This window comes from Mya arenaria, chromosome 8 (assembly GCF_026914265.1).
Source record: "Mya arenaria isolate MELC-2E11 chromosome 8, ASM2691426v1".
NCBI lineage: Eukaryota > Metazoa > Mollusca > Bivalvia > Myida > Myidae > Mya > Mya arenaria.
The window spans coordinates 66,366,987-66,389,223 of NC_069129.1; the positions used below are offsets into that span (position 1 = coordinate 66,366,987).

Consider the following 22,237-nt stretch of genomic DNA (forward strand, 5'->3'; position numbering starts at 1 on the left):
TGAAACTATACATAAATAGTCAATGGACGTGAAACATTAAATATAACAACTTTTACCATTTATGGCTTGTTTGACATTGGATAGATACATTGACCAATCAATTCACATTTTGGTTAAATGTGATCAAACCAAAGAATAAACAACTAGTATTCAGTTGGCTGCTTGTTTTTTAAATACCTAACTTTCTTTTATCTTCAAAATAAGATGAAGACTACATACGGAAGAAGTTCCGTGACATAGAGAACGTCAACGATCAGACTTTAAAGGGCTTACGTTGGGACAGCGCAATGGTCAGACAGGTAACGCTCATGTTCCGTTACATCAACGTCAGACTGAGCGAAGAAACAGAACTATAATTTAAATGATCCTAAATCCTTTATAGATCTAGAAAAAAATGTTTTAATTGAATATGTAAAGAAGTAATTTTATTTTGTTGTACGTAAATTTGTCATCTGTTCGTTGAAGTGTGTATGTCTGTGTTATGTGCTGTATTTGTGATGTCTATTGTTGGAAATTCAGGAGCCTTCTATTAAGGTCAGTTACGGAATGAATTATTTAATAAGATGTGTGTGTGTGTGTTTTGATAATCATATGTACTATGCGTTCATCGTATATTATATTTCAATCCGTTTATAAATATATTCCTGTCTTATTCTTTACCTGAAAAACAATTCTAGCACTGGCGTCAAAACAGCAGGTTGTAATAACGAAGTTTAAAGCGTCTCAAAGATGCCCTATCACAGATTTTACGTTTTAACTTTTTTTGTCTTGGATCGAGCCAATTTTTGCAAACATGCATGGCAACCAGCGATATAAGACTGCTGACAACAAATCAGATCGCAGAAAAAAAGAAAAAAAAAGTTGTCAAAACCATACATCAGTGAAGGTGCAACTTTTATTAACAGTTATTTTAAAAAATAAAAAAAAAATACATATTTCTATTAGCTGCACATTCAAGAATTGATGGACAGTGTCCAGAAGAAGTTTTGCCGCCAGTGGCATGCTATTTTCCAATGGCTGCCGACCGCTTGTTACGTTACAATATAATTGTATGAATTCTGATTTAGGCTCATGATCAGTTGTGTGAGGTGATTTGTTTGTGCAACGTCTAAAAGTGTGAAGTATTAAGCTGCTCAGTCTGACATAAATTTACTATAAAAAAGTAAAAGCATGTACCATTTTGCCTTTATTAAAAATAAATTTAAGTCCAATTTATGAAAGCACTTATTGTAGAGGATAACTTTGATGATTTTGTCGAAGTAAATTGACCTAAAATACTATTTAATACAAAAGTTGCATTCTTTATTGATGTTATGTATATAAAACACCCCATACTTCACACCCAGGTGTCGGCGAGTGGTGAAAGTCAGTACGACGACGCGTTCACCATACAGCTGGTGGAAGATACGCACGTGAACGAGTTCAACTACGTGGCTGGCATGGTCCCCTTCCTTAGAAACCTCATCAAGGACGTAGGATTCAAATGCATAAAACTTTTGTGTTAAAGTCCATTTGTATTTCAAAGTAACGCTTTGTAAATCGGTATAGTCTTAAATCACGGACCACAACTAAGGCTTTCATTCAGATAGGTTGCTACCTTTAACAATTGTGTTTATTAATGTTGTTACACATTCGAAACGGTTGGCATTAACACTTTTTGAATACACAACCTTTATTAAAATGCAAACGCAATAAAAATAGCTCGAGAGGATTATGCATTTTACTCTACTTCAACTCTTCGTTGTTTCAGAGAGAAATTGGAGTGATCCTAAATTCCAAGAAAACTCACCAGCTTCTCACGGTACGAGCCTCTCTAATCAATAGAACAACTGATTTAATGACTTTATGTACGAGTTTTAATGTAAAATGGTTAAAAGAGGTATCCACAAAGTTTACAGTAATTACTATCACTGAAAAAAGCTGAGATGTATCAACTTATATTTCTGTAAAAACACAGGCATTGGAAGAGTTGCGGAAATACATGCTACTGAAGCCAGGAGTCCCCAGCAAGGACCGACAGAAACTCATGAGAAACCTTATGGTAAGTCTTACACATAAAATTGAAATGGTTACTGTAAAATACGAAAAGTTCCACCTTTCCAAGCGTATCTTTTTAGGAAAGATTGGGAATACACGCAAATTGAGTTTGGTTTTGTTACCACAATTTCTTGGTAATTTAATTTAAGGTATTGTGTATACAGCTTTGATCTGGGGGGTTTCCAAAGGCGTTTGCAATTGAGAGGAGTATGCTGATGTATTTAGCTGCAGAAAAAACGCTTAACATAAAACATGTTATTTCTGTTACATAATTCTTTTTTGACGTTAAGTACGAAAACTGATCAAACGTTGGTTTTAAGAATTTAATATTTCATGTTAAATAATAAAAGAAGTCTTTTATGCATTAAACAATAGTTCATACCTTATGCCTTTCCATCTTTCTCAGGTGATTGACCTTCTGGTACGGATCCTAAAATTTCCCCTGGACGGCGTTCCGGACGCGCAGAACATCATCCTGGTGTTCAAAGAGGCCTATGAGATCCTCTACACGTACATGATCGGCAAAAGCCGCAAGAACGCCCTCTACTTTGCCAAATACATCGAGTTTTTTCAGACACAGTTCACGCAAAAGGTAGAAACACATCCGGTATTACTAGAGTAAAATGTCTTCTAACTTAAGTATGATCGACAAGGGCAACCTCTACCTGCCCATTGCGATTGTTAACTCAGACACAGGTTATGAAGAATGTTAATATTTTGATACAATAAAATAGTCTTTTTATTAAGATGATAAGATCGTACTCGTAATAAGGATGGACTTGTTGAATATATCAGTGGATATTTTGGCTAGCTTTGTCCAAACCAAAACACTTAACAGTTTTATGGAAGTTGTTGCAGTTTCATAGGTCTTCAAGTTGGAATACCATGCCGTTTTTCCAGGGAGGTATCGGCCTGAACGTGGCCCAGATGATCGTGGAGCTGATCCGGGACAAGCGGAAGATCGTGGACCGCATCTCGCACTCACAGATAGACGAGTTTGTGGTTCTACTGCAGTCCAGTCAGGTATTAAACTTGGCTCTTAATATGAATGTTCTGGTTAATTATTGTCAACCTTGTCAACGAACTGTCCAACAACATCGTTTTGGAAACGTCAGGTGTACAGTATTCAGTTTTAACGGATATCCTTTGCTAAACATCCGGGCAATTTATTTGCGTTGAATTCAGCAAAAAACAACAACAACATATTGTGATACTTTATAATACATACAGTCTACAGGTATAACGAGATTCCCAATTATTAATACAAACATATTCGCACCTGCAGCTTCGACGGTCATTGACAACTTTTAGGGCTCACTCGATCAAATACATTTACTAAGGTACAAGTTTCCTTTATATTAGTGACATGAGCTGAACATAATGGTGCTATGGAAGAGTGATGGCCTCTGTTGTTGTCTTTAAGCATACTCGGATTTTTTAATGTTTTAAGGAAAAAAATGTTTAACGTTAAAATATATGCGTTCTGGGAATACAAAGTTTTATTTACATCTTAAATTTGATATTTTGTAAAATTATTGACATTAAAAGTTTAGTTTTGTTTAGTTAATCTAATAATGCGAACTTATTGTTTAATGACTACAGTGTTGCACAGTGTTGTCAATCATTTTTGTAATTAAGTAGGACCGTAGAATATGACAGTGTTATACATACTTTTATTGCTATTTTTAGAACAGAATGCATGTACGTAATGGTTGTTCTATCGAGTCCAAAACGCTAATCTATCGACCGTCGACACTCATGTACACATACAATAGTACTGTGCCTAGGATCTGATACATCTACTTGAAACAGAAATGTTCTACGTTAACAAAAACATACTGATTTGTTTTTGCGTTACGCTGGTCCGTTACATTTGATCAATTTTAAACAAGTTCATGTTAATGCAACCACGCGCCCATATAATTATAGGAGTTCAAAGTGCAATTAAAGTGTGAACGTATAATTGCTTCTTTGTCAAATTATTTGTTGTTTATTTAAAACACAGACTGTGTTTATTTGCACATGCTCTTTTCATTCGGTTTTGAGCCAGTTAAACATTTCGGTTACATTTAATTCAATGACTGTATTAACAGCGCCGTTGTCGCTGAACCCTGGTCAAAATAGGTATCAGACTTGGTATAGCATCGAATGACATATGCGCGGTTCTTAAATATGCCTGCTTCTATCTCATGGTTTTAACAAGCCAGATCAGATTCAGAAGAACGTAGATTCCATTTACAGTGAACAATGCGGTATGAGAATGAGATGTTTTACGAATATTAATGACGTCGGTGTCGTTTATCATATGATGGTGACCACTTGCACATTCATATTGTTGTGTTTGCATGACAGCAGCAAGTGCAACGCGAAGGCTGACGCTGGCAAAATTCGTCTGAATTCATAACTGGTTTTGTCTCTGTATCCAGCTCCGTTGCAATGTTTCTTGGTATCAATTCGAGGACTGCCTTACTCACGCAGTATCCCGGTGCAGATCTTTTGTATAGCTGTCATTCTATTAATGAAGTAGGTTAGGTCATTGCTGACTTCATCTAGGCGCTAAATCATTCCTTGAAAAAATGCGGTCTTTGCTCATAATTCATTTGCTCACTGCTGAGATGTTTGATATTTGCCCGGTGTTCGGAATCTGATACGAAGTTATTTGTGTTGCATTTATTTCTAGTTATGCAAAAACATGACCTCTATCCCCACTTGTTTGATCCTATTTCTGCCAGCGAGTTTTCTTGGGCATATATTTGCCCAAAAAGCCTTTGAATATTGCAGATATTTTGCGGTTTGTTTGAATAACGAAGTACTTCCCTTTAAGCTGTACTCTCACAGATTTACGATTTTTACAACTTTTTTATTTTTTGTCTTGGAAAGGGCAAACTTTTGCGAAAATATCTGCAAACCAATGCTATAAGATTGCTGACAAAAGATCAGATCGCAGATTTTCATATTTATGTTCGAAAATATTAACGGTTTAAGAAATAATGCATAAAATATCAATTTTTAACTTTCAATTTTTAACAGTCTTATATAACTGGTTTCCATGGATTTTCGCAAAAATCGGCTCGTTCCAAGACAAAAAACTAAAATGTCAGCTTTAAAGTCCAGTTTGAGCAAAAGATACATAATTATGATACTAGGAATCTGCAATTTTGCTCTCAGTATTTTCATACACGAGAATGGAAATGACGGTAGCTCATTGTATACTCAATGAAGCGCCGAAAACGGAATATGCAGCAATACATTCAAAGTGAACACGACAACCCTGCATAACGTGTACATACACTGCTGGAAAGGTTCGGAAATCATTTATTTGCTTCAAGAGCTTGTTTTAAGCTGCACTCCCACAACTTGAATGTTTATTCTATTTTTTGTCTTGCAATGAACCAATGTGTGCGTATATGTCTGGAAACCATTGATATAAGACTGCTGAGAAAAGATCAGATCGCATTTTTTATATTTAGGTTAAACAAAAGATATATTATGGCTAAAAGGGTTACTTACGCTTTAAGGAAAATTATATTTGGCAGTTCCCAAAATAATTGAGATGTGTTCTATTGTAAGATATCTTAAATGACTGAATTGAAGGCATTAATTCCAAATTTAGCTGATCCTGAGACCGAAATATGTCAAAATGGTCAATCTTTGAGAGTGCAGCTTTAGGGGCCTTACTATCACCACACATTGCCCTTAAAAGACCTACTTTCACCTTACCTTTGCGAAAGATATGCGCCTACTTTAAGTTCTTATCTTTTGTTATGTGGTCGCCTGAAAGCCGTTGAAGATAAAAGGAAGACATATTAGTTTTGTGACTTCATATATAATATTCCTTCGTGTTGTATAAATTGTATTCAATTGTATTTGTGCAATTTGGTTTACCCCGTTTCTCGATAGATTCCATTCGCAGCAGTATCTTTTACAACTTAGGACTTTTCTTGCGCGTGTATAGGCCTAGAAAAACATATACTTGAAACATGATTTTGCCATGGCGGTGTGTACGCCTTCAAGATGTACTTTTACAAAAAGGAACCATCCCTCTGTCGTCTAAACTTATGCACTTAGTACTTTGAGACATGAAGTGCAACACTTCCTGAAATCTACAGCAGGGTTAGGGAATGAGTACAGTAACAATATTCATTTTCTAAATGGTCCATCGGAACATTATTTCATCAAACAATAGCAACACGATTTTCCTAATGGTTTGTTAAACATTTTTGTACCGTATCATTATATGTTCTACAGGCGAATCACCTTCAGTTCAATATAGTGATGTATTAATAACAACACTGTACATAAGAAATGTCATGTTTATTTCAAGCAAATCCATTCAGTTTGTAATAACTTGTATTAGGCGAGGTTGCAATTAATGAAGTGGATCAGGGCCGATGCTCAATACACATCTTAATTCATTTTATTGGGCTGATGTATCACTGGTCATTTGATGTAATTTTTTGATAATGTAAATTTCAATGACTTTCTTTTATGTAAAACTGCTTATCAAAATCTTTTATCTTGACTGTGAAAATTTAGTTCAGATCATATCATATTAATAGCACTTTGGTAATAATCTTAAAACTGTTTGATAAAGCTAAGCCAACACTTACAAATGTTCACCATCTAGAATATAAGAATATCATAAGTATATATAAGGAATAGGCATTTTATGCCTTGTCATAAGACAATGCATGCAGCATGTTTCTGTGATTTTGGCAATCAAAACAAATAAACTAGAAATGTAATACGTAATCTCTTATTTGTTTCTTGATCTTGCTGGATCTTTACTCGTCGTAAACTTAACACACAATGATTGCAAAGGTTTACTACAATTCGACTAAAATTGTCAGTTTCCTAATTAAAGCTGTATTTTAGTTTAAAACAAGTAAATAAATCCGCTACATATGGGCTAAAAGTTTTCCCGAAAATGAAGTAAATCCATTTACGGTGACGGTAGTTACGTTTGGCCATGTTAATGCTATCCACAATCCATCATCTGGCTGTAGCACTAGAACTGTTGTCGCTGAACCTTGGTCACATCGACCAACCGACCTAACCTACATCCGAAAAACACGTACGTTGTTTTTAACTATGTCAGCTTGTACCCCATGTCCATCACAAGCCAAAACAGAAGAAGAGAAGACGTAAATGCTATGAACAGGAGCAATGAATATTGAGCTATAGGGATGAAAGCCGCTGCTGATATTAGTCATACCAGTTTCGAACATTATATGTTGGTTAATTCCAATATTCTCTTGTGCTTGTACTTGCTTGACAACTAAAAAGTCAATGTGAAGGGAGACTGGTCCTGGCAAAATACGTTTTAATTCATGATAGGTTTTGTCTGTTTTCATGTTTGGCGGTTTGGTAACAGTTTTATGGCTAGGTCCCAGGGTATCGTATTTCGGCACATGCAATGTTTCGGTGCACGCCTTTTTCCAGCTGTTAGTTAGATTATTAAGTTGGTTTAGGTGCTTATTAAGTTGGTTTAGGTGCTGATAATTTCATCGAATTTGTGCTTGCTGTTTGAAATCTAAAACACAAAGATATTTGTATAATAATGTTCGTGTTATTATGTAAGAGAAGACTTGAACATCGATAAATGCCAATAAGTTTCACGTTTCTGAATGCTGTATTTCTAGTCGTGCAAATAGCCTTATCCTTTTTCTCGACCGTTTTTAATCTCAACAGTATTTCTTCCATATAGATTTTCTGGCCTGGGTATAAATAGGAACAAAAAGCCATGCAATTGCACAGGATATCAAATATAAACTCTCCATTTTGGTTTCGTTGCCGGACAAAGCCTTTACTCTAAGGTCAGGTTTTGGTGTAAGACAAGGTGGCTTTTATGAAATATGATACCAGTTTAGGTAACTTGTCGTTCTCTTATCTATAAATGTGCACTCGGTACTTTCAGGTAGGTGAATCGATATGACGCTACTGTGTTCATCATGGTATAAACTATGAATGGTCGAACTAAAAATGGAATATGCAGCAATTATAATCTCTTTAGAATCAGACCCCTAATCTAGCTGCACGAGGTAATGCAATGTGCACAGCGTAAAACAACAAATTACAGCAATACATACATAGTGCTCGAAACATAAAAGTATCATACATACAACAAATCTATTGAATTGTTATTCACTTTATTTCGTACCAATGTTATGGTCAAATCATGCAAATAATTATGTTTACTATATTTAAAAGTTCCCTTTCCTATTATTTGATTTATCATGCTTCAAAACATGTTTTTTTTTTATAAAAGAAAACGGCATTTTTTATGTAATGCAGGTTGCAAATTCGAATGAAGTTGATCGAAACCGTGACATGATTCCGGAACGAATAACTTGCTTTTCACTAAGACACTAGATGACCATGGGATTATTTACGTAAAAAGATATCTACTTTATTGAACAAGAAATGTATTTTTTTTTCGACACTGATTTCATTTTATACCATATTCCGTTACATCTGGGAAATAAGAAGTCCTGAAAATGACGTAAACTCATATCCGTATATGGTTGCATCGCTTGGCGACGCCAATTCTGTCCATATTTTATCGCCTGACTGTAAAACTAGAACTGTTGTCGCTGAACCCTCGTCACAATAATGATCAGACTTGGCATAAAACTTAAGGATAGTTGCGCCATTTTTCACAAGTGCGGCCTCTACCTCATGGTTATCACACGCCAGAACAGAAGCAGAAAATAGGTACAGTCCAGCAACATGAGCAGTGAACAGCGAGGTATGAAGATTAAAGCTGTTCCCGATATTGGTGATGACAGTATCGTATAACATGTGTTGGTGAACCCCTACATGTGCTTTTAAACCTGTTTTCATGGAAGCCGAAAACGCAACAAGCCTGTTGGCATACAGAACGTTCGTGTTCACTATACCATCTTGAGGTGTATTGTTTTCACGCCGTGTCCAAGTACGATGTTTTTGTCCGGATGTCATACCATTTATTATTTTTGTTTGGGCACTAATAACTTCATCTTGGCTTTCAACTTTTTCCTGTAGATCTTTTAGTTTTCGTTCAGTGTTCATTGTGTACATATTGAGACGTTTAATGTCATCCTGGTGCTCAACATCTGAAACGAATGTACATGTAGTTTTATTATTAATAGCCAAGAAATAAGGCAATCATAGATATGTCTTTGATAACACAGTTTACATTTCAATAGGTTGTGTTAATCCTGTTTGAGTAATAACGTTATTATCCCGTATGGTCGTATATGTATTTCTGTTAGAGTAAGTAGAACTCTACCCCGTTCTTCGAGCGTTTTGATCCTCAGAAGTATTTCTTCTAGTGTCTTCTCTTGCGCATGTATTGGCACAAAAAGGCATGCAATTGCACATAACAGAATACATACAGCTGCCATGGCGGTCTGATTGTAGACTAAAAATGTTCCCTTGCAAAAATAGGTCAAATACAAGATAAAGTTCATAAGATTTACGTTTGCATAAGGCAACCTTTCCTCTAATGTCTAAATGTATGCCCCTCAGTGTCTTAAGATCCATGATATGAAAGTGGTGTATGCAGGGATTCACTTTGGACGTTGCATTACTTTGAAAAATTATAGATTCTGAATAGTTTTGGCAATGCATCAAGGAATGTTTGATTGGTTATCTTACATAAATGTTAAATTCATTGCATTTCCAGATCACTTATTTCCTAACAGAATTACTGTTTCCTTGATCTCATTTCGATCCAGAATACGCTGTGTTTTAAAGGCCTCAACATATTTCACTTTATGTTACCTTCACAAGATTCACATCCACAATATAAAGGCAATTTATCATACAATTTAAGAGTTAAGTGATATGATATACTCGTGCATTAATATTTCTTTAAATGCAAGTATGATCGTATCATATTTGTTATTTAAGGAATCAATATACTACATTGAATGTCAGGATAAGAATTACTGGTGTCACATATTAGTTCTTCGATTATTGTGATACATTAAATATTGATTATCTTATGTTCATCCGAAATTTGAATGCAGTTAAAATCAAAGACTATGCCATTTGCTTGAAAGGCTATTAGTTGCAGCTTTGTTAAATTATCTTAAACTTTTAAAGCTGTTGAACCAACTAGATTAAAAGAATATCATAAGTATATATGAAACAATAAGCCTTTTTTCATGACTTATCAAAATTCAACGCGTCATTTATTGTGGTTTTTGCATCAAACTTTGATATCAATATCCTCAAGCAAAGCGATAACATAAACGTATAAAAAGTGAAAAAATCAGAAACCAGAACCAGAACAAAAAAGTAAAATATAAATGTGGTATTTAATCATATATTTGTTTATAAGTCTGAGTGGATATTAACTTGCTGTTTACTAAATCACAAACAGGTTGCAAAAATAGACTTCAGTTAAACATAAGATTTCAGTTAGATATTTCGTCGACGGTAGCATCGTTTGGCCATGCTAAAGCGACACAAAGTTCGTAGCCTTGCTGTAACACTTGGTCTTTTGTTACTGAACCTTAGTCACATCAAATATATGAGTTAGTATAGAACCAAATGACACGTATGTTGTTTTTATGCTGTAGACGGGTTGTCCTGCATACGTTAATAACCGTAAATCGGAAGATCGACATCACCTTTTTTAACATTTGACGAGCGATTGAGCGCATGCGCGTATCAAGCCCAGTGTTGTTAGAACTGCGGTGGCCAACGACCTTATTTGCATTACCAATCTGCTCTAATATCTGAGCTACGGAGCTCGTTTTAGCAACATCTCAAGTAGCTTGCTAAAAGTAGTGCTGTTATGAGTATTCATAATATCTTATGCGGTTAATATAGTGCGAATGAGCTGCGTTTTGCGTTAAAACGCAAATAAAATAAAGAAAAGCGCAATAACATGTATTTCAATATCGACGAGTTACAAAACGCAACACAAAAAAGACAGATACGCAAATGCTTTTAGAATGATACCATTCAAGATACAGCATATAGTGCTCGGAACATGATTATATGAAATATAAAAACACAACTACTTAATTGTTTATTTACTTTATTGCGTACCGCTCTGATGATTGGCTTGTTTTCGGATCAAATAACCTGTTGTCCATTTAAATCTAGATGTTGTTGATTATAAATGTTAAAATCATTCTTAATAAAAGCAAATTATGTCTTTTTATTCAACACTGATTTCATTTCAATCCTATTCCTTTATATCTGGGCAATAAGAAGTCCTGAAAATGATGCATATCCATCATATCCGATGGCTTGGCGATGTCAATTCTGTTCATATTTCGTCGCCTGACGGTAACACTAGAACTGTTGTCGCTGAACCCTGGTCACAATAACTATCAGACTTGGTATAACACGGAAGGACACTTGCGCCGTTTTTCACAAGTGCAGCCTGTATCTCATGGTTATCACAACAGAAGCAGAGATTGGATAACACCAACATCAGCAGTGAACAGCAAGCTGTGAGGATGAAAATTGTCCCCGATATTAGTCAAGATAGACGGTAGTTTTCACAACAATAATGTAATTGTCGTAAATTATATGTTGCTGAAGCCCCATATGTTCTTTTTCATGAGAGCAAAAAACGCAACTTGACTTTTTACTGATGCCGGATAAATAATGTTAGATTCATGACCAACTTTGTCATTTTTCACTTGCCACAGTTTGCTGGCATATACAACGTCATTGTTCACTATACCAACTTGAGGTTTATTTTTCTTACGCCATGTCCAAGTTCCGAGTTTATGTTCAGCTATCATGACCTTTTTTTTTATCTAAGCTTAGGCTCTAATAACGTCATCTTGGCTTTCAACTTTTTCCTTACATCTTTTATTTTGCGTTCAATGAGGTGTTGATGTCATACTTGTGTTCAACATCTGAATCGAATGTATTTCCATAATAACGAAGAAATAAGTCCAGCATAAACATATTTGTGTATGATTACAAAAGTTACATTTCTATCTGTTAAAATACATTATCTGCTTGCGCATGTATTGGCACAGAACGCCTTGCAATTGGACATATAATGACACGTTGTCATGGCGGTCTGATTGTAGAATTTTTCCCCTTACAAAAAAATCAAATGCAAGATAATGTTCATAAGATTAAGGTCTAAATAAGGCAACCATTTTTTAAATTTCTGAATGTATGCACTTAAGTGCCTTAAGATATGTTATGTACGTGGCGTATTTAGGTATACTATTTAAAGGTTTTTATACTTTATTGAATTGATAGAAACTGAATAATTCTGGTAATGCATCAACGAATGTTGGTTGTATTTTCTAACCTAAATGCTAAAATATGCAATTGTATTTTCTCATCACTTATTTCTTTTACAGAATTACCGTTTTCTTGATCTGCTGCACGTGCTGTGTGTGTGTGATGACGTCGCTATCCCTAACAACCAATCATATATAGTAGAGCGTTGGATGCAATGTGAACAGGTACAGTTTTTTCGGGAACTGTCATGAAATTATATGATGGAAGGCCAGCATGCCATTTTTTATGATCCTGTTTAAAGTAATGGGGATAAAACTCAACCAGGAACTAACTGCACATCAAACTCAAATCATATACATCTTCAATGTAGGATTCAATAAATTTTGGGGTTACCGGCTTGGAACGATCAGTGTAAATATTAATCCGCTTGAAGGTATTGCGGTTTACATGTTTTCAAATTCTAACTTTTCTCATCATTTATAGGTAAGATTAAAATTAAACATTATAGCTTTCATGTACTGAGTATGATAGTTTTTAATAACAAGACAAATCTTTTATGACTTACAGAAAGGTATCTACCTGACAGCGCGGGGACAGGACATCAACAAACAACCCAACATCCTGTACCTGACCACGGACGAGGGGCGCAGCTGGCTCGCTCTCCACGAGTTTGTCGATGTAAGATACATAAGCCCACGACATTTTACAAAATAATTTGCCTTACTTAAAAGCACGTAACTTATGTGAGCTTTGTTTTATCCAATGCAACTTATTAAGGTGATAAAACAGTAAAATAGATACTCCGCTATGAATCATTGATATAACGCCAAATTAGATAATGTTTTCATGTTTGTATTTAAGCCCTATGAATAAGATGACAAGATACTTTTATCTACAACAAGTATTGCATGATTTTATCTCCACCATGTATAATTACGTTTTGTTCTGTAATAATACAGGAGACTCACCCATGCCACGACAAGGACAAGCACGACTTCCTCCTTCATCAGCTTGACCTCTATATTGCACTCTGCAAGGTACGTCTCTGAACAGTTAGAGTTGGTGGATTATATATGTGCTAATAACATCGCTAAGAAAAAGTAACTTATGAGATTCTTCAACCTATACAATTAGTACTGAGAGGCATCGTGATATGCATGCATGTCTCAAACACTCATAACCATAAATTGAAATTCAAAGCAAAGGCTTTATATGTAACCATGTATCAAATAACATACCATTCACCACCAGGGTCGAAACGACTTCGCGATCAACATCATAACGAAAGAGTTACGTTACCTGACGTGGGAGGAAACTTTCCTGGCGTTACGCTCGGATATTCTTCCAGACGCTATCAGAGCGAAATACTGTGACATCACCACGAGTAATATGCGTTCAATGTTTGTCTCGAAACTTTTAATTGAGTTCAATATGTAAATTGGTAAATGTAAACTTGAGATTTTTTTAAACTTGTAATAAAGTAATATGTATTTCCCTTTTCACGCACACTTTAGAAAGGTCCTTGGCATGGGAACTGTTACGTAGTATAAGATTAAAACAAAACAAATAAATAAAAGTAAAACTATAAACATAATTGATTCCAACATTAAAGAAATAAATATAAACTACCATATTATGCTCTCGTTTATTTTTATCTTTTTCCCCAAGGTCTGTTTGTGGACATCGGCAACAACTACTCGGTGTTAGCCCATCCCAACATCTGCTTTGTGTACGACTATGTCGGGTCGAAAGATGAAGAGAAAAGTCAGGGAGATTTCGTAAGTTAAGCAGTTCTTTTCAAGTAATGACGGCGGTTGTTTATAAAATTCGGTCATATCATATGTTGCAATGCGCATTTATTAGCAAATAACTGTATTGTTTTAAAAAACAACAACAACAACAACTAAATCATGTACTTCATATCGATATGACTTAGCCTGCATTTATATTGCTTAACAAATTCTGCTTTACCATTGTTCGAAAGTTTTGTATTTCCATGAAAAAATGACTTGTACCATTTAAAACATACGTCATAAAGTACTCGTCTTGTCCAGATCGTGAAAGAGCTGGTGGCGATATTCCCTGTGTTGCGAGACTGGATCGCCGAGTTCCTCTCGGAGAACAAGTGCATGTATGCCACTGAAATCGGACACAACATGCTAATAGAACAGGTAAATGAATTGTTAACGTACATATTGCCCACCCGCCATATGGTCTTGAATTTGAAACTACATATTGCGTATGTTTCTGCGGTAAAAAAATCATACTAATGTATAATTTTCTAGTTGAATGCTGAAAAGCTCATTTTCAGTACGTTGTTGTTGACGTATCACAATGACCTGTGTCGAGAACAATCTTAAATAGCTTAGCTATAACGCTCCAAACGTATGCATCCAATTAAAAACAAAAATGTATGATTTTTACAAGTTGTGAAAATTGAGTCTCACATTGATAAACATATCTAGTTTTTTATATAGTATATATGCACTGCGGTGTTTGTGGAGTTTTGTGTTGTTGTTCCATGTTTCTTGTTTGTGATTTTTTGTGTTTGTGTTCTATGTCTTTGGCGTTTACCCTGTGCCATTAAACGGGGTTTATGTTTAAACTTTTGGCTACTGAGCTTGTTTGTGTAGTTTTTCACATAAGTATCTCAATAACACAATGGTTACATACAAGGTTGTACGGCTGCTGTACTACCTGGTGATGTTCGGCTACTACATGGACGCTGACGACGTGGGACATCTACTTCCTCCGCTCCTCAACCTCCTGGACGGTCGCCATGACTACCCCTTCCTGTTTGAGAAAGAGAAAGGTTTGTGGTGAAATAGTGTTCATGATATATTTAAAATTTGACTTTCAATGATACTCGTATTTATTTGTCACTTTTAAATATTTGAATAGAGTATCACATAAGGAAGAAAAAATTAACGTCCACACATTTTATATTCATAACATATCGATTGCAAAGTGGTGAACAAATAAAATACACTTTTTTATTTCATTTTTGTTTACATGTTGTTTATTTCAAACAGTATGTCGCCTTACAACATCTTGGATAAATGCGAATCCTGAGCATCCATAATGTATTGGTATGGATTACTTTAGGGTATAGGTGGCTTTATCGGAGGGATGGTTATCAAAACAATAAATGAACTGTGATCTATACTTAGGCGTGGTGTTTACTTTTACTCACTACAGGGTTTACCAAGGAGGAGAAGAAGCGGATTGCGAGGTACCAGCAGCAGGACCGTTATGAGAAGACGCCAGAGACTGCCCCTATCGTAAACGCAAAGTTCCAGTAGGGAAAACCTATTATTATTGTTGTACACGTTTTAGCCCTATATCGCCTCTCATCATATATAAATATATTTAACCGCCCAGATGGAGGTTTTCTGTTTTTGGCGTTTATCCAGTGCCATTTAACGGGGTTTATGTTTAAACTGTTTGCTACTGAGCTTGTTTCGGTAGTTTTTCACATAAGCATTGCTCATAAATTAATAGATTGTTTTGTTAATTCATAGTTGCATACAAACGTTATAGAATGTATGTTGTATGCAACTAAGAATTTAATGATGACCGAATTGCCAAATAGTAATGATTGTTCTGCGTTTCTTTGATTCATGTTTCGGTTAATGATAATTTAGGTTAATTCAGTTAAGCCTTCTATAAATAAGCACTATTTAGATACATACGCAGAGAGTATTGAATTTCAGAGTGCTTGAAGTGTTGGACCTGCTATTGACGTATCAGCGAAACTCCCGCTTGCAGGTAAGTTTGACATAAGTCATGCCCTTTAGAGAATACATATAATAAAACTTAAACCCACTTGCATATTTGTTTTTGATAAAATAATAATTCACGCAGACTGAATGCAAGCGAATTAAGTGAAGTCTTGTAATACCAGACTGATATATCGTTATTGTATTTGCTGATATATAAGGCCTGGTATTAACTTGGTTTTTATTCTGGTTTTATCAAGAAGTGTATTTGTTTCATTAGTGAAACAAACAAATATGGATTTAATTTTATTAAATAGTGACATTGTATATTAGACATGTGAAGCAGGGCTATATTTTACGTTTATGTGTCAGGTTTTATGGTTCAACCATACCTCGGATTATTGAACATAGCGAACTATAGAACGTCTGTGTCTCACCTGTGGCTATTCTTACAAAGATTCAGCACTGTAGTGGATACATGGAATAGAACGCAAAACATTTACATGAGAGTATATGCACAATTTGTAACACACAAGAAGAGGAGTCTCAATTTCGTCTCGAATACACAGTGTATAATAGTCAAAAACTGTATACATTTGATGATTTGTTTAATACTGAAAATGAAGCGACTTTTAAAATTGCATGTTGATATAATACATTATATTCCATGTAATTAAAAGTTTTATTTTTTAACGTTGACTTTTGTTTAATTCTGTATCAATCAATTTGTTTGATTAATAACTTTATATTAATGTATGGTTATACCTTGCATAATTTCGATATAGTATAATCAATATACATTTAGTCTTAATATTATATAAGTACATACACAAATGCACGTTGTTATAATGTTAAATTATTTATACTTCATTGTAAAATGTTTGTTTGTCAAAAAATGTCTATAAAGCTGACGATCTGCAAATGAAGCACTTAAAATACTAGTTACGTATAGAAATAACATATGATAATACACTTAAGAACGTTTAAGAGAATCAAAGTACTGGGACTAAGTTTTAATTGTACATGTGAACATTATAATGTGAACTTTGATCTGTATTTTGCTGTAACATCTAGATTTGCTTGCTTAAGTTTGTAAATATTTAAGTAAAAAACATATTTTTATATATTATATTCTATACTGTGAAATCCTCTTTTACTTTGCATAAATGACATATCATACAATAAATATCACCTATAGTGTACAGTGTGATATACATTAAGGCACGATTTAAACAAATATCATATATCTTTTAAATAGAAATTGACGCCAGATATATACAGCTCCTTGTTACTGTTTTTGCACCATGTAATCATGCTACCAACTCGTATATGGTAGTATGCGGATTTTGTTCGTTAATTTCGATTCTAAAAAGTTTGTAAATCACGTATGAATGTGTATATGTTTGTTTGTATGGTATGCATGCTTGTCGATATGTTATACGCTATTCGGTCACAGGGGTCTAAGACCTTCTGCAAAATAAATGTTCTGTTTTGAGCAATACTAACGCGGTTGTTTTTATTGCTATTTATGTACTTTTAATTATTTGTAGAGCTTTGTGTCGAAGTTCAAGATAGCTGAGCAGATAGTGGCGGCTGGTCGAACGCAATCGGTGATGATGTCGCTTATATTCGATGACTTTGATCCCCACCTCCAAAGCAAGTAGGTGCATGTATACACGAACATAACGACGTGACATTGTGATAATTATGTAGAACAGCGTAAAATAGTAATAGTAAAATAACAAAGCAAGATGTTACACAATGCCTCAGAATATGAACGACAAAAAATATAAACAACAGCATTACGGCATTATGTTAAACTAAAAAAGACAACATTTAGTTCTGAGTATGACTGAACCAGTCATTTCAGATTAGCCATTGTTTTCATTTTTCATTTCTCGAGGAAAATTAAACTGATACTGATATGGTTAAAATGCTGTTTTGTTTTACTTTTATTAAAAACATGTGATGAAATTAATCGAGGACATTATTATTTCCTTTGTAGGAAGGCGATGGGTGTGCAGAAAAAAGTGACGCGTGAGCTGAAGGAAATGTTTAACATGTCCGCAATCTTCGACATAGAATTCCTCACCAAAGTGCTGATGGTAAATTGCTTTAATGCTGAAACTTTATTTTCGTATTCAGACTGGACATGAAGCAATATTTGGTTCAATCTGTCTTTTTCCGTATCAAAGTTAAAGTCAAAACGTTACATTATAAAGTGGTATTTATTTTTTATGTATCCTTTGAATGACTTGTATGGATACGCGTGCTTACCTTTTGCAAATATTTTTATTTGTTTTTCATTAAATCCGATTATATGATTTATTGTACTACAGGATTTGTCAATGTACAAGTATGATAAAATGATCATCAAGTCGTTGAACATCCTCAACAAGCTCTACTCCTCCAAGATGAACATGTTCAATATATCCAGCAAAGCACAGGTAATGATCCAACGGTGTACTGAGTGTTTGGATTGAGGTATCCTATGCACATTGCCACTGACAATACTGTTATATATTGATGCCTTTTGGCCGTAGTCAATAAGCAACTTGGATTGAACTTTTATTTAAGATTAGAAATTAATGATTTTGACTTGAATATATAATGTAAATTTAAGTACCAAACATTCAGTATAGGTAAAGTTATTGCAGTTCGTGTTTTAATTCAATTGAAATCCGACGTGAAATGTCATATTTACCAATCATGTTCGGCCAAAAAAGATTTTATTGTAATACATTTTGTCGGGCTATACTTTGCATATTCCTCCTCTACAAATAAAACTGTTTCTAATGATCATTGTTTCTAATGATAAAAATAATAGTGGGGAAAATGTTTGGGATCATGATATTTCTTTACGTATCGTAAAAGTAAATTACTCTGTATATAAAAAAAATAATCAGCCTCATTAGTTAAGCTATTGTGTTCTATATGTATTGCTGGTTATAACAAGTATATACGTACATGTATAACTAGTATGATTTTCTATTACCGTTTTCAGCAGTGCCAGAACTTACATACCCTTTTTTCTTCCTTAGATCCTATTGACCCAGGACTCGGCTCGGGTCCATCGCGAGGTCCTGAAGAACATGCCTATCCTGCGACGGCTCTCCAAGGCCAAGCTGGACGATCAGCAGGTCAAACTCATGGGGAACATCCTCGATGACCTCGCAGAGTAAGAATATTAAACGCATGTATTGTTGATGACTGAATGTCTGAACTGAAGGATTTATATATTCCATAAGGATATCCTACAATGTTGTGATATGTTTGAATTTTCATTTCGATAATACTAGAACAGCTGAAATGTAGGGATTTGAGTTTTTTTGTTTAAAAGCGTTTTAAACAAATATTATTACATTCAAAATGAGTTCATTTCTTCAATGATTCAGAACGACTTTTGTTACGTTGTCTGAACGTGTATCGTAGGTCAAATGAAGAGTGCGTTGTTATTTAAAGCATAATCATTACTCTTTGTTTCGAATTACGATGAAGATCTATAATTTTCTGTTTTCCAGATTTTGTCATTTGCCGATGACACCCGACGAACCGCACCCGATGAATCAAAACATCATGATCAGCAACGGTTCGTCTTTTTACCGTTTGATTGTTCATATTATTGAACTTTAACACAAGATGTTTACTTACTTTATCAAAGGAGGTATTTTATGTTCATTTAAAATACATTTCAAGTATGACGTAAGTATATTTCAGTTTGTTAACGAATATCTTTTAATTTTCAGGCATCCTAGACGTGCTGTTTGATATTCTCGTCCAAGATATAGATACAAAGTTACTGGTAAAATATTTATTTGATAATTCTTATATAATAGCTGTTCTTAAATGAATAAATACTAAAATGATTTAAACACACTATGTTAAATACTATGGTCCTTACTCTTAACAAAAGTCACACTTATTTCAAACAAACAAAATAATTCTCAATTAATAGAAAATCTACGGCGGGATGACGGACATCTTCAAGAAAGCGTTTTACCTGTTGAAGCTTCTAGCACGCGAGAATCATCGCGTGCAGCACCACATCATGGAGAGGCTTGATATTCTACTCGACGTCCGGGTGGTGGAGTCTGATCTTGCCATTGCGCTGAAGGAGGTAAGCACTCAGTGTATTCACATTGTTTGTCAGTTTCAATGTCTTTATGTTTGTGTCTCTAGTTCATTGTCGTTTAAAAGGGTTCTGAATTGTTGACTTCTGTGCTTGTCGCTGTAGTTTTCATTGTTTTAAGATGTATTTTAAGACGTTAAGGCCAAACTAGTTTTGTCACTCACCAATGCAATACACAACCCTTGTACAGTTTGATACAGAATAGGCCGATTGTTCAGAACTTTGCTTTAGTTTACAACGTGATAAAGGTCGTTGTTAACTTTTAAACGTGAATATTTTGATTACGTGCTCATATATTTAGATGAAACAGGTATAGCTGAAATAGTTCTCTCAAATATTGCTAAAACTGCTGCAGATCACAAGTGTCCCCATTAAACTTCAAAGGTAGTAACGATTTGAAAGTTAACAACGATGACGCTAACAACGTTGTTCACCTTAACAAAGTTTAAACGATCGGCCAAAAGTCACATCGATCAGTTCTTGCTAATCTATAAAGCTTGCTATACTTTCATTTAAATTTAGTAATGTGAAGTATATGCAACCTCTGTACCTTAATACCACATTCAGGTGTTCTGTGGAAACCAAGCAACATGCTTGAAGATCAGCCCGAGGCAGATTCAGAAGATCGTGAACAGAGCAGCGGACATGCAGGACCGGGCGCCGGAGTTTCTGGATCTGCTTGGCATGATTGTCAAGGTTAGTGTTATTCAAGCTATTTTGGATTAAAGTCTTTTGTCGAATTTAAGACAAATTTATCGGCGTTTCACGTTAAGTTGGAAATTCCCATGCCATTGTAGATACACCACACATTTTCATCTTTTATATAATTAATGTATAATTAATATCGTATAATAATTCTTATTATATCATTATGAGAAAAACTCATTGGGATACCCAATTGTGTAAAATGATAGAAAATGATGTAAGAAACGTTAATTAAGGATCAACATGTACATTCTCTCTCCATAACAGTTTACTTTCAGATGAACCCCCCAACAATTTCTTGTTTTTTCATCATTTCATTGTGAATAAAAAAAATAGTGTTATTATAATAAATGTTGTAAAATTGAGTGTGAAAAAAATAACTGTCATCATTTAAATTCCTCCTTGTCGTGATTGTATTTTTTATAATTGGGAAAAGTATAGACTACTGTATTTCGCTTTTGATATGAGTCTGTTTTCACAATATTTGAGGTTATTGGAAGATAAAGTATTTAACTTGCGTATTAAATAAAAAAAAACACGTTGGGTCTGCATATGTTTGCTGCAAACTTAGCAGACGATTTGTAGTACGAACATACAGCTTAAAAGCTTAACTTCAAGAATAACTGAATCGGTTTGATAGCTGTTAAAAATAACATTCCACAAGTACAAAAGCCGATTAAACGTTTCCCATCGCAGGTGGTGGGTACAAACCTTACGTTGAAGCGGAACCAGGCGTACGTGATGAAGTATATCATGCAGAATTACAAGAAGGTCGCCTTCGTGCTAGACATGACACAAGAGGAGAGGTATACCAAATCTTCGACGCCTTAGTGTAAAAAAAAATGTAATCGATTCGGTGTATCTTACCTATGTATAAATTGTCCATAAACCATGTGAATACATTTAGTAGATATTTATCGTCGTTTAAGGGCTAAGATATTGACGGATCCAGCCGAGATATCCAGATTGAGGTACTACATCAGTCTTCTAGACCTGCTGGCAGCTTGTGCCGAGGTAAGTTTTTGTTAAGTCTTTCCAAAGGTTATACTAAAAGCCTTTTGCAATACTTATTGAAAAGTATAAGGGTGAAACAGCTTGGTTACTCATTTCGTATTTGATTTGAAAAGAAAGCGAAATTAATTTCTTTGTTGCTTGGTTACTAAATTTCGAATTAGAATTTTGCGTATAACTTTTCAGGGCGAGAACATGTTCATCGAGTCACTGTGCCAGACCATCTTGCCTATCGACGATCTGCTATGGGTGCTGAACAACGACAACGTTGACAATGTGTACAAGAAGCCGTTCCTCAAGTGCCTCCATCACGTGTACATGAAGAACGGGGAGTCAGCTATCGAGACGGGGGCCAGCGAGATGTCACATTTCGGGTAGGTCGGCAGGGGGTTTAATTTAACGGTTAGTTTTAATGCTGGTAAAAAAA

At 34.9% G+C, this 22,237-nt stretch overlaps 1 protein-coding gene across 1 annotated transcript in view; it reads left to right on the forward strand.

Moving 5' to 3' along the window:
- Nucleotides 1–22,237, forward strand: part of LOC128243362 (inositol 1,4,5-trisphosphate receptor type 3-like) — a 71,345-nt gene that overhangs the window by 25,119 nt on the left and 23,989 nt on the right. The window contains exons 14-39 of the mRNA XM_052961100.1: nt 205–299; nt 1,347–1,472; nt 1,751–1,801; nt 1,958–2,041; nt 2,444–2,629; nt 2,938–3,060; nt 12,366–12,470; nt 12,814–12,924; nt 13,206–13,283; nt 13,498–13,630; nt 13,915–14,024; nt 14,301–14,417; nt 14,923–15,058; nt 15,445–15,544; nt 15,960–16,014; nt 17,516–17,625; nt 17,971–18,070; nt 18,305–18,412; nt 19,007–19,143; nt 19,487–19,554; nt 19,712–19,767; nt 19,921–20,082; nt 20,662–20,790; nt 21,496–21,605; nt 21,729–21,813; nt 21,997–22,184. Coding sequence (XP_052817060.1) covers nt 205–299; nt 1,347–1,472; nt 1,751–1,801; nt 1,958–2,041; nt 2,444–2,629; nt 2,938–3,060; nt 12,366–12,470; nt 12,814–12,924; nt 13,206–13,283; nt 13,498–13,630; nt 13,915–14,024; nt 14,301–14,417; nt 14,923–15,058; nt 15,445–15,544; nt 15,960–16,014; nt 17,516–17,625; nt 17,971–18,070; nt 18,305–18,412; nt 19,007–19,143; nt 19,487–19,554; nt 19,712–19,767; nt 19,921–20,082; nt 20,662–20,790; nt 21,496–21,605; nt 21,729–21,813; nt 21,997–22,184 — 2,863 coding nt within the window. The remainder of the gene's footprint in view (nt 1–204; nt 300–1,346; nt 1,473–1,750; nt 1,802–1,957; nt 2,042–2,443; nt 2,630–2,937; nt 3,061–12,365; nt 12,471–12,813; nt 12,925–13,205; nt 13,284–13,497; nt 13,631–13,914; nt 14,025–14,300; nt 14,418–14,922; nt 15,059–15,444; nt 15,545–15,959; nt 16,015–17,515; nt 17,626–17,970; nt 18,071–18,304; nt 18,413–19,006; nt 19,144–19,486; nt 19,555–19,711; nt 19,768–19,920; nt 20,083–20,661; nt 20,791–21,495; nt 21,606–21,728; nt 21,814–21,996; nt 22,185–22,237) is intronic.